The sequence below is a fragment of the Rhizophagus irregularis genome, chromosome 5 (genome assembly GCF_026210795.1).
Source record: "Rhizophagus irregularis chromosome 5, complete sequence".
Classification (NCBI taxonomy): Eukaryota; Fungi; Glomeromycota; class Glomeromycetes; order Glomerales; family Glomeraceae; genus Rhizophagus; species Rhizophagus irregularis.
Window position 1 is genome coordinate 888,896 of NC_089433.1, and position 12,069 is coordinate 900,964.

Genomic DNA, 12,069 nt, shown 5'->3' on the forward strand with positions numbered 1-12,069 from the left:
CTTAAGTGAAAAAAATTGAAGCTGCAAAATACTAAATTACCTATAAAAAAATTCTATAGTAGGATTATAATCCTAATCCTTTTTCTTTACTAAATTAGCCAATTCTAAAGCTTCGATAATTTCTTTTACATCTGAGAGAACTATTTCCATTTTATTAATTATTTAATATTTGAAATTTTTTTTTTTTTTAAAAAAAATAAATCTAAAAAATTAGGGAAAGAATAATTACATATTTTTCGTATTTTATAATTGTCTACTGTGTAACCGTTGATCAAACTCATAAATTCGTTATTTGTGTGTAATAAAAAAATTTAAATACATACATAAGTATATATGTACCATAAAAAATCATACATACAAAGTAAAAATTCCATCAAACATACTAACAAAATCATACTATACTAATATTATATATACTCGCTTTTCAGGCGCGAACGTTGCCAAATTCTTAGTTTACAGTATGTATGATATAGCTAATAGCACATGATCATTGTGTAATCCGGTTAAATGATTTTCCGTTTGCCGAACAAAAATAAATACAAATATCCAAATTTTACAATTTTCGCACCATAAACTTCAACCTCTATTGAATTATTCTCAAAAATGACAAATTATTATTGGATTATAGCTCAACATTCTGGAAAAGTTCTTGAAGTTGAAAATGGTTCTTTTTGTAGTTGTGCTAACATTATACAACATACTAAGAAATCTGAGCTTGACCCCTTCGTAAAGTGTTGCATATTCTTTTAATAAAAATAGTTTGTTATTATTAATAATAATTTGATTATTATTTAATTAATCATTTTTTTTTTATCTATATTTAGGTTGATATGCAACTCTGGTATTTTGATGGTGGATTTATTGTAAACAAAAGATCTGGCTTCGTGATTGATGTCGCTGAAGGTATGTAACACTATGTATGATTCATTATTATAAACCGAAATCTTCTAATTTCTAACTCAAAAACTTTTTTTCTTTACTAATCAAGAGATAATCGAAAATTGTAAGTAATTATGTTTTAAAATATTATTGTGTGTTTTTTTTCTTTAATTCCATAATTAACGTATTTCAATAATAATTAAGGTACGAAAATTATTCAATATCCAAGGAAACCTGAACCATCTCAAAATCAAGAATGGGAATACAACCATGAGGACAACACTATCGGTTTGAAATCTAATCGAAATTTTGTCCTTGATGTTGAGGTAAAAATGTTATTGAAATACATTACTAGAAATAAATAATTAAGAATTCAATATTTAATCCCTTTTCTTGTTTTTGTTACAGGAATCAAAAACAGATAATCATGCCTTCATCATCCTATATGAAAAGCATGGTGGAGAGAATCAACAATTCATTTTGCAAAAATGGAATGATTGTTCAGTTATCGAAAATGCAGTACCGAAAATTATTGACAATTATAGATTTTTGCCTAAATTATCACAAAATTTCCTTGAAATTTTGAATGATGACGAATATTATGATATTAATATTGAAGTTGGTAACGACCCACATGTAAAAACATTTCATGCTCATATGATTATTTTAAATTACCGTTCTCCTTATCTACGAAGTAAGTTGTCAACTAATAAAAAGAATAATGATGGAACTTTGGCGCATATTGAACTACCTAATATTTTACCCGAAATTTTTGAAGTGATTTTAAGGTAAGTATTAATTACTATGTATTATTTTTTTTTTTATTTATCAATATATTTTAATTTCAATCGTTATCTTAGATACATTTATGGTGGAAAACTTTCTCTGAAAGAATGTGATTCTACGGATGTAATTAAGTTATTAGTTGCCGCTAAAGAACTAGATCTTCAGGAATTAATTATCTATATACAATCTTTTTTGATTGAATATAAAGCAAACTGGATGGAACAAAATTTTGAATTAATCTATCGAACGAGCTTTGAAAATAATTCTTTCTTGGACCTTCAAAAATATTGTAATAATTTAATATCTAATGAACCGGATAAGATATTCAGGTCACCAAATTTCACTTCAATTCCGGAAAAGCTTTTGATTTCAGTTATTCAAGATGATAATCTTCAAATGAGTGAAATTCAAGTTTGGGAGCATGTACTTAAATGGGGAGTCGCTCAAAATCGAGAATTGCCATCTGATGTCGCAAACTATTCAAAAGATGATTTCAACACTTTGAAGAGTACTTTACAACAATGCATCCAGTTTATTAGATTTTACAATTTATCATCTGTAGAATTTGCGGAAAAGGTATTTCCTTACAAAAAAATTTTACCGAAAGAATTATGTAAAGATTTATTATTAAGTCTTTTGAATCCTAATAACAAGAAAGGTGATTCAAAACCTCGTATACCTAGAAACATTGATATAAAAGATATTGATTCTAATATTATTACATCTCAACATGCTGAAAAAATCTCAAAATGGGTCGATAGATTAGATGTTAATGATGAGCAAGATTCTCCATACGAATTCAAATTATTATTTCGTGGATCTCGTGATGGATTCTATCCTAATAAGTTTCATGAAATTTGTGATCTACAATCTCACACTGTGACAATTGCTAAAGTGAAAGACAGTAACGAAATTCTTGGAGGATATAATCCTCTTGAATGGAAATCTGTTGATAGATATAGTAATACTTATGATAGTTTTATATTTTCTTTTAATAATAAAAATAGAAACGAGAATTATATTTTAAGTCGTGTAAAAGATAATCAATATGCTATAGATAATAAATCTTATTATGGTCCATCATTTGGTAACGGAGATCTTATTATATGGGGATTAGATATTAAAGCATTTGGTAATTATTGTAATGTTTGTAAAAATTCTTATGAAAGTTCGATTAGGGAAACTGAAGAGAGATTTTATGTTGAAGAATATGAAGTATTTCGATTGATGAAAATTTACTCATGAATTTTTTTCTTTATAAAAAAAAACAAATAAAAAAATAATAACAAAAATAAATTATTTACAAATGCTTAAAATGCTTAGCTTATTTACTTATCACATGAACATTTCACATGATTGATATCAAATCAAATGTTGTCTCACGCACTAAAATTTAACGTTGCACAGACATTATTTTATTAAAAACCCGTTTCACAAATTATGCAAATCATTGGGGAATTCTTTCTCATTTCTTCTTTATCGAATTAATTTATATAATGGATGATGATAAACTTTTTTTATCTAAATTATCCCAAAATTTACTTGAAATTTTAAATGATGAAGAATATTATGATATAACTATTGAAGTTGGTAATGACCCTCAAGTAAAAATATTTCGTGCGCATATGATTATTTTATATTATCGTTCTTCATATTTACAAAGAATTTTATCGACTAATAAAAGAAAAAATGATGAAACTTTGACACATATTAAATTACCAAATATTTCACCTAAAGTTTTTCAAATAATTTTAAGGTAATAAAATTCTAAATTTAACAGGACTTTAAACAAAAAATTTAATATAATTTAATATAATTTAATATTCCTAATCCTAATTTTATAATTTTTTTTTTATTATTATTTTTAGGTATATTTATAGTGGAAGAATTTCTTTGAAAGAAAATAATATTTTAGATATAATTAATTTACTAGTTTCTGCTAGTGAACTTGGTATTCAGGAATTAATCCTTTACATACAATCTTTTTTGATTGAAAATAAATCAAACTGGATGGAACAAAATTTCGATTTAATCTATCGAACAAGCTTTGAAAATGATTCTTTCTTGGATCTTCAAAAATATTGCACTGAATTAATTTCTAAACAACCAGAAAAAATATTTAATTCAACAAATTTCACTTCAATTTCAGAAAAACTTTTAATTTCAATTATTCAAAATGATAATCTTCAAATGAACGAAATTCAAGTTTGGGAAAATGTTCTTATATGGGGACGTGCTCAAAATCCAGAACTTCCATCTGATATCACAAACTATTCAAAAGATGATTTTAATGTTTTAAGGAATACCTTGCAACAATGTATTCCATTTATTAAATTTTACAATTTAACTACTAAAGAATTTGTGGATAAAGTATTACCTTATAAAAAAATTTTACCAAAGGATTTATATAAAGATTTATTAAAAGTCCTTTTAAATTATTTAGATCCTAATATCAAACTAAATGATAGAACAAAACCCAACGTAACTAAAGAAATTATTAATACTGAATCTATTGATTCAAAAATTATTACACATCAACATGTTGAAGCAATCCCAAAACCCAACGTAACTAAAGAAATTATTAATACTGAAACTATTGATTCAAAAATTGTTACACATCAACATGTTGAAACAATCTCAAAATGGATCGACAGATTAGAAATTACTGATGAGTTAACTTCATCTTATGAATTCAAATTGTTATTTCGTGGATCTCGTGATGGATTTTGTCCTAAAAAATTCCACGAAATTTGTGATAATCAATCTCGCACTGTTACGCTGGTTAAAGTAAAGGGCAACAACGAGATCCTTGGAGGATATAACCCGACTGAATGGATGTCTGATTATAGTCGGAATTATAATGAGGATTGTTTTATATTCTCTTTTAATAATAATATAATTAAAGATTGTATTATAAGTCGCGTAATGGCTAATAATGGAGCTACATGGAATTGTTTTTGTTATGGTCCATTATTTGGTTCTAATGATCTTATTATATGGGGATCCAGAGGTGAATGTCGTTGTTTTAAATCTGACTATGAAAAACCGATTAGAAAAGAGAGAAGATTTTCTATAGAAGAATTTGAAGTATTTAAAGTCGTGTAGGCACTCACTTTTCGATAATGACAAATTCTTATAGTTTTTTAAATTTTTGGTGAGCTAATTTTTCTTGTAAGTTTCTCAGATAAATAAAATTTTGAATTTAAACTACCACATAACAATAATTTTTAGTGAATTTTTTTTATATCATGTCATATGTTTTTATCGTAAAAATAACAATCTTGGTTATAATTTATACGAAGGCACAGTTCATGTCCTAACGTAAAAATCAAAAATGATATTTTAGACTGAAATTATGCATAGTGCATAGTTTTTTGAGTTTATAACGAAATATTACCTTCTGTTACCGATCTTCTATTTGAAGATATATTATGTCATGATTAGGCGTCTACTTATATGCAAAAAATATGGGTACAAGCATGTATTAATTATCTAGCATTTAACCTTTTTTAAAAATAATGTCAGACTGTGACATAAAAGTGGCAAGATTTATTGGGAAGTCAGTAATTACATAAATGAATTTCAAAAGGGAAAATATTTCTTTCTGTAACAAAATAATAACTGAATGATCGATAAGTCAAAATTTGACCAATATAAATAACATTCTGATCTAAATAATGTTGAATAACATCAATGTCAATGATAAATAATTATGTATTCACGAAGCATAATTTAGGATTCTGCAACCCGGCACATGCCCATGCCTAAAAAAAAATTTGGGGCACGGGAGTAGGTATTGCTATAGGCATCAATGCCTGGCAAATAAAAAGGCTTGAACACTGTAATTGGGATTGCACTGCACTAGTACTTGACATGGTGCTAAGTAAATAATATATACATTTTTTGCTCAGCAAAGAAAAATACAATTTTTTAGAAAAAAGTACATACATTATATTGATAACATTAATAGCAAATATCATATATTGTTAGGGTATATTGTTGTCAAAGCTTCCATTAGAAAGTAAACAAAAAAATGACGGGCAAATGGGCACTATCTTGCATAAAGCTAAATGATATCTAAAATTGGCTCTTAATTAAAATCATAATAATATCATTTTTATAATTCTCATTACATTTTCTTTTACCATTTAATTACTTAATTTTAATTTAATTTTAATATTAGATAATAATATCGCGTTTTAAATATATTTCATATAGATAAAAATTAAATACCTCCGAATAGTGTTTCGGGCGAAACCGAAACTAAATTTTTGGCGAAACTTCCGAAACTTGGCGAAACTAGTTTCGCCACCAGTGCAAAATTCCGAAACTGGCGGAATTTCCGAAACCTAGCGAAACTTGCCCAAACTTCCGTAACTTCCGTAACTTGGCAAAACATGTTTTATTTATTTTTTTGTAATACATGACTGGTTTAACAAAAAAAATAACAAAATTTATTTATAAATTGCAACTTTACAATTTAGAATATTACAATATTACATAGTATTAATTATTTCATCAGCTTCGGCAGCTGGATCCCATTCAATATCATCATTTTCATTCATAGGAACGTCTACTCTATTATCTTGAATCTCATCTTCTACACTATCTATACTATCTTCAATTATATCACCCAAAGTATCAACAAATGCATCTAAGTCCAAAATATTATCAATATTTAATTCTTCCTCCTCACCAATTACTATTTCCTCCTCATTATTGTAATAATCAAGTAATTCATCTTCCAATTCAAGAAGGTCTTGGTCGGGATTCAAATGTGCATCAATTAATATTTGATGAATTTCTTCAGTGGATTTTTCTATACCATAATAAGGCAATTCTTTTTTCACATTTGCATGATAATAGGCTGAAAGTTTATACATATTTTCAACTTTATTTAAGCCTAAACGGGTCCTTCTTTTGCCATATATCCAACCAAGACTTGACCATACTCGCTCACATCCAGCTGCATGAGGTGTGACGGAAAAAAGTTTAAGTGCTAGTTGAACTAAGTAATCCTCATCTTTAGGAAAGCTATCCTCAATTGAAAACCACCAAGTATATGGAGTTTCAGTATCACCCATTTCAATATCAAAAGGTTTTTCTCGTATACGATATTGTTTCATTTGATGCATTAATTCTTTACGTTCAGCTTTGTTTTTTCCCATTTTCATAAAAATTTCATCTGCTATCATTAATAAATCTCTAAACAGACCTCGTGCCCAGCAAATTTCTAAAGTATTTATTTGGTATGATAAATTTAATTTAGTAAATAATTTTATAATAATAACTATAATTTTGTCTTTGAAAAAAAAAAATGTGTTTGAATTTTCCATTTAGTGATTTATTAATTATTATTATAAGAATTACAGATAATATGATCCAAACTTACCAGTATAATACGGGTGTAAAAAAAAGCATAATAAATATATTGGATCAGCAAATTCAGCGTAACGACGGTTAAAAATTGAAATACACTGCTGACGAAAAACTCGATGATCATTATTAGGTAATTTTTTAATTGCAGCTCCAAGTTTTGCAAGTCCAAGAAAACAATCAGCAAGGGTGCAAGACTGAGATTCTAATGCTGCAATTGATTGTTTAATAGGACGTAAGGTAAATGCTAACGCACGTACATCATCAAAAAATGCACGTGATCGTAAAACTGATAATACTGCTGTTGAAAGGTTTTTGGGTTTTTCACATTTTAACTAAATAAAAAGCAAAAAAATGAAATTATTTGTTGAATTAGTAATTTAATGAATTCAGACAAATGGTTCAAAATCTTACATTTTCTAATGGTACTTTATGGCGCATAATTGAATCAACACAGTCATACATAGTGTGCCATCTGGTATTTACCCATTTCTTCAATCCACCTCCACTAATACCACAAGCTTTAGCTTCTTCTTTTAATGCAGAACCTTTTTATATTAAATAAATTAATAAAACAATTGTAATATCAAAAAATAAAATAAAATAAAATTTAAATTAAATTACCTCCTTGATGGCTTTTTTTAAAGTATGTCACAATAGTATTACATTTTGTTAAAATCCGATTTGCAAATGAAGTAGAGCAAATATCTTTTGAAATCAGATTAATAGCATGTGCCATGCAACGCACATTAAGAATATTTTTATACTTTTCTGTGATAATTTGTCGTGCATTTCGAATATTTGCTCCTGAATCCGATACAATTGCTGAAAAATTTGCTGGACCAATTTCATCAATTATTTCATCAATTGTTTTGGCTAAAAATTCGCCAGTATGGCTTTCACTTGATAGATCCTTTAAGCACCACAAATACTCCTTATGGTTGAGTGTGTGAATTAAAAAATCCCAAATTGACTCATTTGCTGAGTTTGTCCACCCATCACATGCTTGTTAGATTTAAAATAAAGATTAATTAAAATTAAATTAAAATCATTAATCATTAATAAATCAATAAACAACATACACAATGTTAAATTCACTGTATTTTTCAAATCTTTCATAACTTGTGTGTTCACAACTGCAGTTTAGTCTGCCAGAAAGTAATTCTTTTGATGGTGGCGTGTATCCTGGACGTAGAGTCTTCAAAAATTCAACAAAAAAAGGATTTTCAATTACATGCCATGAAATGCCACATACAACAAATGCTTTTACACAAGCACGATCAATTTCATGAATTCTATCCTCAGAGAGTTGACTACTTTCATGAAATTCTGACATTTTTGTTTGAATTGAACCATCATTAAGTTTTCGCTTTTTAGATGAAAGATTGGTCATATTTCCTTCAGCTTTTGCAGCAAGATGATTTAAGAAAAAGTTCCTTGTATCAGCCGGTACTTTAGAACAATCATTAGCGAAGTGTGCTTCCAACTCTTGTGGTGAGCCCTTTTTCCAAAATAAATCACAGTATACACAGGTTGCTTCATAGTGACCTTCTGATTCTTTTCTACCTTGTATAGCATTATCTCTCCATACCAAAGACTTAGGACGACCACCAGAATTTTTACTTTTCTTTTTTGTTGGAGTTATAGGAGTTGCATTTGGGGAAGGGTTAGAAAAGGTAAAAATTTGTGTAGACATAATTGAAGAAAATGATAATTGATAAGTGATTGTTTTCAAAGTTGGGCGATAAGAAAAAAGGGGGTTCAGGGGTAAATGGTTATTTATAAATAAACGCGTCAGTCACGTCATATAAATCTCCTTACATTTTTGCGAGGTAATACACGTGACATTTTTAGTTTCGCCAGGTTTCGGAAGTTTCGCCAGGTTTCGGAAATTTCGCCAAATTTCGGCAGTTTCGGAATGGCCCAAACTGAAACCTAAAATGGGCGAAATGTTTCACCAATCGCAAAACAGTTTCGCCCGAAACATTACCTCCGAATATAATGTTTGGGATTAACCGTAAACCAGGTAATAAACAATCATACAATATTATTTAAATCATTAACTTGGGCTTACCGTGAGCACAATTGTAGTATACATGATTCACTTATAAACTGAAAATCTCTAATTGGATTATATGTTTATTATGTTATTATCTTTATTTAAAAAGTTACTAATAATATTAACGCTTATTTAGTTTAGCTAGCCTAAGATTTTTCCCATTTCATTGAACTGACGTTCTTTATCATATTCTAAGAGCTGACCATAATGTTCAAATCACCGAATTCTTCTTCGATCCCAGAAAAACTTTTGAATCTTTTATCCAAAATGATTATCTTGAACCGAAGTACAAATTTGGAAGCGAGGGATTAAATGGATTCGCTCAAAATCCTGAACTTTCTTCTGATTTTACAAACAAGAGTATCCAGAATTTAATTACGCCTTTTGTACTGAACCATCATCATGTAACATTAATTTGAGCGTTATTTTAGAGAATCGATTAAAAAGAACATTTACAAGTAAATTAACTAATAATGGCTGTCAGTTTTTAGTATAGCACATAAATTTTACAATGAAGCTATGAAAATTTTTTTGTTTTTGAGAAGTGGAGCCAAAATATATATTTTTTACTATTTGATAAATATTTGGTTTGACCTCTATTTGCATCAACAAATTTGAATTTCATATCAATAACCTTTCTAATAATTATGCTATTTTCAAAATTATTTCACTCCTTTCTAAATAAATTGAAAAATGGCTTGTAAATTTTTTTCTTTTTTTGTTATTGCTATCTTCTTAATTTACTGCTTCAAAAACAACCCAAAGTTTTCGCTATGATTTGAGATTTGAGCGTAAAATGGACATGAAAAACTCATTATTTAAAGACAAATTTCATTCCACCTAAATATTATGTAAGTTGTTATTTACACCTCTATTATAATAATAAGCTCATCAATAACCTAAAAATTATTTGGTAAGCCAAAAATACATATTTTAAAGTTTTCTTGTTAAGAATTAAAATAATGTGAAAATGACCATCATTTCAATTTTGGTAGTATTTTGCTTTAGTATTGATATTTAAAAACAAAATATTTAAAATTTCGGCATTTTTTATAAGAGAGGGATAAATTAATACAAATAATGTGATTTATGCTACGCCACAATGGGAGATTGACAGCTGTCAGCTGACACACATTTATACATGCAGTATCTCATGCAGTGCTTGATCAACATGCATATTGTATCACAATATACTCTTATTAATAAAGGCGTAAAAAAAAAAAATTTACATTGTTAAGAGAATTATATAGTAATGGCTCAAATCAAAGGTAAATATAACATACTAAGCAGACTGAAATATTAAAATTTTTATTTAATAATAAATAAATTTATTTATTAATAATTTAAATATTATCTATTACCTTACGTAATATACATATGATATGATTTAAATGAATTACATTCTTGTTTAAAAATTATATTAAACAATTAGCTCGTAAGTTAATAAGTTATTTTATAGTTTAATAATATTGGAATTGCTTATTTTATTATATTCTATATAACTAAATAATTTATTTAACGATTAATAATATTATATATATAGTTAGTAAGTTATCAGTTATTTAAATCTTTAGTTCTTTACTCTATTTTGCATAATATTCAAATAACTAAATTCTTTGTTTAAATAACTATTCAATAATCTATTATGATACAGATGGTAAGTTACAATTCTTAAAAGTTATATTTACTTGTTTAATATTTTATATAACTAATTATATTCTTTATTTAGATTGTAAGTAATATATTTTATTTACAGTATATAATATTATATTATTTATATGATTATATCTAACTAATTATAATAATTAATAATACTACAGGGTGTAAGTTATATGTCATCTACATTATTTCTACTATTTGTATAGTTTAAACTAACTAAATCTATTTACAAACAAATTATTTGGTTATTTCTTTTAGTTCGTAAGCTGAGTTATTATTTAATTCTATTGTTATGTATGTATATAATATTTACATATAAACTAACTAAATTTTTATTTAAAAATTATTTAATGATATAGGGGGTAAGTTATTATTTAATTCTATTATGCTATCAATATTTCTATTGAGTATATAATTTAAATTTTAAACTAATTAAAATCTTTATTTTAATAATATAGCTTGTAAGTTATTTATTTACTTCGACTATTATTTATTTATATAATAATAATATATAATTTAAACTAAAAATTCTCTATTTAAAAAATTATTTAATAATATAGCTTGTAAGTTATTTATTTAATTCTATTATTGCTTGCATATTTATATATTATATATAATTTAAACTAACTAAATTTCTTATTTAAACTTAATAATATAGGGAGTAAGTTATTTATTTAGTTCTATTTTATTATATATTTATATGCATTTTAAATTTTTTCAAAAAATTATTTTGTAATTTCTTTTAGTTGGTAAGTCATAAGTTATTTATTTAATTTTATTATTACATCTTTATAATATTTATACATAATTCACATAATTTAACCTAACTAAATTCTTTATTTGGTAATTTATTTTAGAACGTAAGTTATTATTTATTTAATTCTATTAGTATATATTTATATACTGTATTATTTATAATGTTTACGCATAATTTATAATTAAATTTTTTAATTAAAAAATTATATGATAATTTATTTTAGAACGTAAGTTATAGTTATTTATTTAATTTTATTTTTAAATATTTATAATATTTACATATAATTTAAATTATGTAAATTCTTTATTTAAAAAATTAATTAATAACATAGGGGGTAAGTTATTTATTTAATTTTATTATTATATATTTGTATAATGTTTGCATACAGTTTAAGTTAACTAAATTCTTTATTTAAAAAATTATTTGGTAATTTCTTTTAGAACGTAAGTTATAAGTGATTTATTTAATTTATTATTATATATTTAGGACATTACAACTTATTTGTTAGTTTAATGTACTGATTCTTCTCTATTTTTTAAAAATCTAAAATATA

The 12,069-nt window shown here is 25.9% G+C and overlaps 2 protein-coding genes across 2 annotated transcripts; both read left to right on the forward strand.

Annotated features, from left to right (window-relative positions):
- Window positions 1-603: 603 nt before the first annotated feature.
- On the forward strand, window positions 604-2,910 carry OCT59_024744 (uncharacterized protein; the record flags this gene model as incomplete). Its single annotated transcript, XM_066133656.1, has 6 exons — window positions 604-726; window positions 825-903; window positions 989-1,003; window positions 1,084-1,205; window positions 1,288-1,667; window positions 1,740-2,910. The coding sequence occupies 6 exons, from the start codon at window positions 604-606 to the stop codon at window positions 2,908-2,910; spliced, it is 1,890 nt and encodes a 629-aa protein (XP_065991643.1).
- A 251-nt stretch (window positions 2,911-3,161) lies between these two features.
- OCT59_024745 (uncharacterized protein) lies at window positions 3,162-4,881 on the forward strand (the record flags this gene model as incomplete). The annotated part of the gene is made up of 2 exons (XM_066133663.1): window positions 3,162-3,421; window positions 3,534-4,881. 2 exons carry the CDS (start codon window positions 3,162-3,164, stop codon window positions 4,768-4,770), a joined length of 1,497 nt encoding a protein of 498 aa, XP_065991644.1. The 3' UTR covers window positions 4,771-4,881.
- Between the last annotated feature and the right edge of the window lie 7,188 nt (window positions 4,882-12,069).